This window comes from Chelonoidis abingdonii, chromosome 3 (assembly GCF_003597395.2).
Source record: "Chelonoidis abingdonii isolate Lonesome George chromosome 3, CheloAbing_2.0, whole genome shotgun sequence".
Classification (NCBI taxonomy): domain Eukaryota; kingdom Metazoa; phylum Chordata; order Testudines; family Testudinidae; genus Chelonoidis; species Chelonoidis abingdonii.
In genome coordinates this window covers 33532496-33537638 of record NC_133771.1, presented here as the reverse complement: position 1 = coordinate 33537638, position 5143 = coordinate 33532496, and the positions used below count along the sequence as shown (strand labels likewise).

At 35.7% G+C, this 5143-nt stretch overlaps 1 protein-coding gene across 4 annotated transcripts in view; it reads right to left on the bottom strand.

Annotated features, from left to right (window-relative positions):
- Positions 1–385: 385 nt before the first annotated feature.
- KIDINS220 (kinase D interacting substrate 220) overlaps positions 386–5143 on the bottom strand; it is a 166326-nt gene continuing 161568 nt past the window's right edge. For all 4 annotated transcript variants that reach the window (XM_032795179.2, XM_032795180.2, XM_032795183.2 and 1 more), the window contains one exon: positions 386–2836. In XM_032795179.2, the coding sequence (XP_032651070.1) occupies positions 1565–2836 (1272 nt within the window). In that variant the 3' untranslated portion in view covers positions 386–1564. The remainder of the gene's footprint in view (positions 2837–5143) is intronic.

The window sequence follows — 5143 nt, the reverse complement described above, 5'->3', positions numbered from 1 at the left end:
AACCTCCTCTTTCTGTTGACTCTGGCACAGAAATGCATTCTCTCAACATGGATAAAAGAGACCATTACCACATGGTCCAGCTGGATGACTCTGACTGAAGATGCACTGAGACTGGAACACAACACAAAACACTTAACCTCTCTCACGCATGTACCAATTACTAAAAAATGATCCAAGTTTGCCTATTCCATGGATCAAATATTTTTCTTTGTACCCTGATGTTTATTTAGGGGATCTATTAATGAAAAATATTACTTTGTCTGTAAAGCATTAATCATTATTAAATTCATAAATTGCTTTAATCACAACATCCTCTCAAGTACATATGATTTTTTCTGTCAAATGAGGAAACAAGCACTATAATAAACAAACTCAGACAAAAAAGCAATATGCCAATTTATTTATTATTCCCTCTATACTACTGGAGTATATTTGATTGAACAAGTTTCCAAAATCATGCAAATTTCACGTACAGTACAAAGTATTTGCTACAATGACATTCAGATACATTATTTAGCTGACAAACACAAACGATTAAATAGTCTATCTCTAACATAAGAAAGCTGATACACTATATTATCACTGAACTGATTTTTTAATATTACTTTTAAAATGGCAAACATTAATTACTTTTTCCTTTCTATAACCAGGTGAAAAACAATATATTAGTGGAAGGGCATACAGAACAATACTTCATAAATTCAGACAATACTTGCAAACACTGTCCTGATATAACAGGAGTTACAACTATTTAGCGCAATGATTGTGAAATTACATATCAACAATAAATAGAACACTCACTAAATCAATGAGAGAACATTACATACTAAATATCTGTTAATTCTAACACTATATCCAGACAATGTCCTCTACAAATCAGCACAATGCACAAATAAAATTGCCAGAAACAAAAGTAATTACAGAACAGGTGATAAAGATGTACAGTTAGCCAATCATGTACCTTAATACTTAACCACCATATTCTATTTCATATGTCACACATACTTTTGGAGATCAACTAATTAATGAAAAGTACGAAATTTCACGTTACCAAGGGCCTGACGTATTTTAATATTGTGTCTTCTGGCTTCTGTAAATTCAGATGGCAACACATGGTACAATGTTTTTCTAAAAGTAATCTGTTTAATTGGAATTTTTAGAAGGGATAACAAAATGTGAGTTTGTGCATTGCAGCAGACATTTAATGTCTGTGTTTTACTTTTATATGAAATACTCCTGACCTACTTAATCCTAAAACATCTTTTCCCCCAAAATTCTCTGGCACGAAATTTGATTCCCATGCAGAAAGACACGAACTGCTTTCATTTGTGGAAAAGAGCATTATATTTACTAGCAGTATAAATTAGGAGGAGGGGTAATGAAATATTTTATAGTGTAGGTTATTTTTTCTTTTAAAAAAATGCCTGGAAAAAAATCCAGGTTTATTAGTGGAGGCTATTGAAAGACATAAGAAGTGTCTAGCATGATCATGAACTGACAAACTAGGGATTTGAAGAAAATTCTGACATGCAAACATGCTCTGTTTTAATTTTGTTTGTTCCTTTCACAGAATACTCTCTCTCTCTTCTCCAAAACCTGCAGCGTCTGAGGCTGTAACACCATGGAGCTCTGAAGAATCTTTTGAAAGCCTGGTATAACTTGAACGCTGGCTTCGCTTGAGAGCCACGCTTTTTAGGTTCTCATTCTGAACTGCAGTTGAGTTGGAGCTGGAGCCAGGGTGCAGGATGATTTGAGAAGAATCTCTGATATCTTCAATTTCTTGAAAATTTTGATTAGCTCGATTGGCTGGAGCACTGTTATTATTTAGGGTGACTGTACTAGGGGTTCTGTTTAGATTATAGACTTTCTGGCAAGCAAGCCAGTTCTCTTCAGGACTGCTTGCTATTAAGCTGCTCTCTGAAGGGCTCTTCTTGTCTTCTGAGCAAATTGACATGCGTGCCACAGCTGGATCTTGAAGGCCACTCAGACTGTGTGGAATTCCTCTCTTTCCACTGTGGCTGTCATCTTCAAGCTCAATGAGATTTGCTTTTTCAAGTTGTGAATCATCCGCTCCATCATTGTGGAGGGAGTGGTTTGGAGAACTTTCACTGGACCTCACACCAGAATCAGAGGAATCTTTTTTGTCTAAAAGGGCGTCTGTCAAGTACTCCTTTGCTTTGATGAAGGTTCTAATAGGCTCAGATCCATGTTCTGGGGATTTTGGTTGCTTGTCCACTTTCCCATCCATTTTCTTATCCTTTCCTTCCTTGAGAAGTGGAGTGTTATCTGATTCTTCTGTTCCAGATTCATCTTCATCACTTGGCAGTTTCTGATAGCGCAAAGTAACTCCTTTTAGTTTTATATCTGCTGCCTGGAAAATGCTTGTTCTTTCTGAAGATTTCTTTCCTGGAAGAAGCTTGGAACCAGACTGATCAGATTTTTCATCTTCTTCAGTGATAGGGTCCAAAGGAGATGCATCATTAATGGAAACACCTGAAGTACTGTAATCTACAACATCACCCCTCTTCATCAGAAAGGACTTTCGTCCATCATCTTGTTTCTGTTCACCATCCTTTCCTTTTTCTTGTTCTATACTGGAATGGAGGGAGCCCCCTGATGTGCTCTGCCCCATATAGAAAGCTGATGCGCTATGTGGGGAAGATCTGCCACTTACAGTGGTAGAACTTGCACCTCCTTCTAGCTGTGACATTTGAGCAATATATTCTCTATATGCATCTCTGTATTCTGCCTGCACCTTATCAGTAAGCTTTGAGATTTCTACACTAGAATCTTGAGAATTGAGACTTGAAAGACTTGGAGTTCTGCGAGTTTGTGACTGGAAAAAAAGAAAAAAAAACAATAAAACAAAACTATTTATTATTATCCTTGTTATTTTAATATAACCAGAAGCAACAGCATATATGAATGAATGAAAAACTTTTGTCTGTAATACATCGTGGCAGTTAAATTCTTAAATAACCATTTAAAAGATCTGGATAAATGCTTAATAGTCATATTTGTATTCACATTCATTCATCAACTCCAGAAAACACTGTCACTTCTGTTCCATTGCAAAAAGAAATTACATACAAATCTGTATTTAATCAAAACATTTTAAGTTTATCCTTTTTGAAGAGACTTTATAATTATTAAATTCATTTGGTGTATTGAGTTTAGGCTTTTTTCTCATACACACACATCTATTTATATAATTTTTTTATTTAAATTTCAAGGACAATTCATTGCCAACAAATATTTGTGAGGGAGAATGTTGAAAATAATTAAAAGCATTAGCGCTGAATATATACTACTGAAACTTTCATTGTATTTAGCTGGTTTCAGAAAAATCAGACTCCCAGATTAGGAATATGAACTCTGTTCCTCACCTCTTCTCTCTTCGCTCCTTCTCTTTCACTTATCCTTACTCTTCCACCTTGCTCTTGGTCCTACATGCATTTTTTTTTCCTGATTCTTTCCTTTTTTCCTCAAAAACTATTCTTTAGCAAGCAATTATGTGCAAGAAGCCATAGGAAGGAAGGATCATAGATTATTAGGGTTGGAAGGGACCTCAGGAGATCATCTAGTCCAACCCCCTGCTCAAAGCAGGACCAATCCCTAAATGACTCACTCAAGGATTGAACTCACAACCCTGAGTTTAGCAGGCTAATGCTCAAACCACTGAGCTATCCCTCCCCCCTCCTACATGTGGGCATTTGTTATCCCCTCTGTATTACTACTAAGGTCTTGTAATTTATTAAACATTACTAACAGCTCTCCACAAGATTCTTTTCTATGTATTAGGATTTTGTGAAGTTGCCAAACATGATTAATGCTGAATAAAACAATGTCTAAAAATAAGCATCTTATATATTCAATGAAAGACAACAAGCTGCTAGAGCAATTCAGTGCCCATAATGAAACACTGCAGTCTCAAAGATGGATATGGTCAGTTATGTATGCATATTCCCTATTAAAATAGAGCTAAATTAATTCACAAAGGAGTATTTAATTTGGCTATCCATTTCCAAAAGGTGCCTTTTCCCCTTCAGATGAGCCGGTTTTTGTTTATTTATTGATGCAAACTTGCTATATATTCTCTGAATGGTAGATTCCAATGCTTCCCAAAAGTAGACAGTCAAACTGACTAACTTCTTACTTTTCTGAATTAATGTCTCTCTCTCTATTGTGGTTCTAAAGTTTTGATTTTTTTTTTAATGTTTGTCTTTCAAAATCTTTGTTTCCATTATTCCTGGGCTCTTGACATATAATGAAGAACTACAAATAAAAGACAGTGAGCCACACCATACTGGTATTGAAAAGGACATATTGAGACTGGATTTTACCTGAAGTGTTCATAAGAAACACTCATTTATGTCCTAAATCATTTTGTGTACATTTCAGTTATAACTATGATGATTAAAAAGATTGGCCAAGAGTTGTAATTAGTGATTTTGGGTGCCTCAGTTTCTGGGTGCTCAACTTGAAATACCCGATTTTCAAGAAGTGCTGAGGATTGACCCTCTGAAAATCAGGCCTCAATTTTTTGGGTGCCCAGAATTTGAGGCACTGAAAATCACAAGCTACTTTTTAAAATCTTGACCATTGCCTTAAAAATATTTATTCATTTATCAATTGTATAACCTCTGTAAAGGCCCCATACACCTAAAAATGCTCATACTTAGTGTGATTTTGGAAATTATAAGCCAAAAATTATATGCACAAAACTTGTGGGAGAATGAGAGGAGGGTCCCAAATCCAGAGTTTAATGCTGGATCACTTGTCAACACAGGACCCAGGCTCTAACATCCAACAGTACTGTGCATGTTAGAATTAATAAAATAAAATTAGAAAGTCAAATATATTTCTCAACCTTTGAGTGGTGCATGCTGGTAGCAAGTTATTAAAATAGTTACCATTTATGAGGATTGAACAGTATGATTAACAGAGTTTATCTAATGAAATATCTAGTATTTACCATGCTTATGCAAGGTGAACTAAGTACTTTAGTCATAGGCCAGGTCTACACTGCGACTTTAAATCGGTTTAATGGCCGATATACCGATTTAACGCTGTATCCGTTCACACGACGTCGTCATTAATATCGAGTTAAACGGCTCCTTAAATCGATTTCGGAACTCCTCCC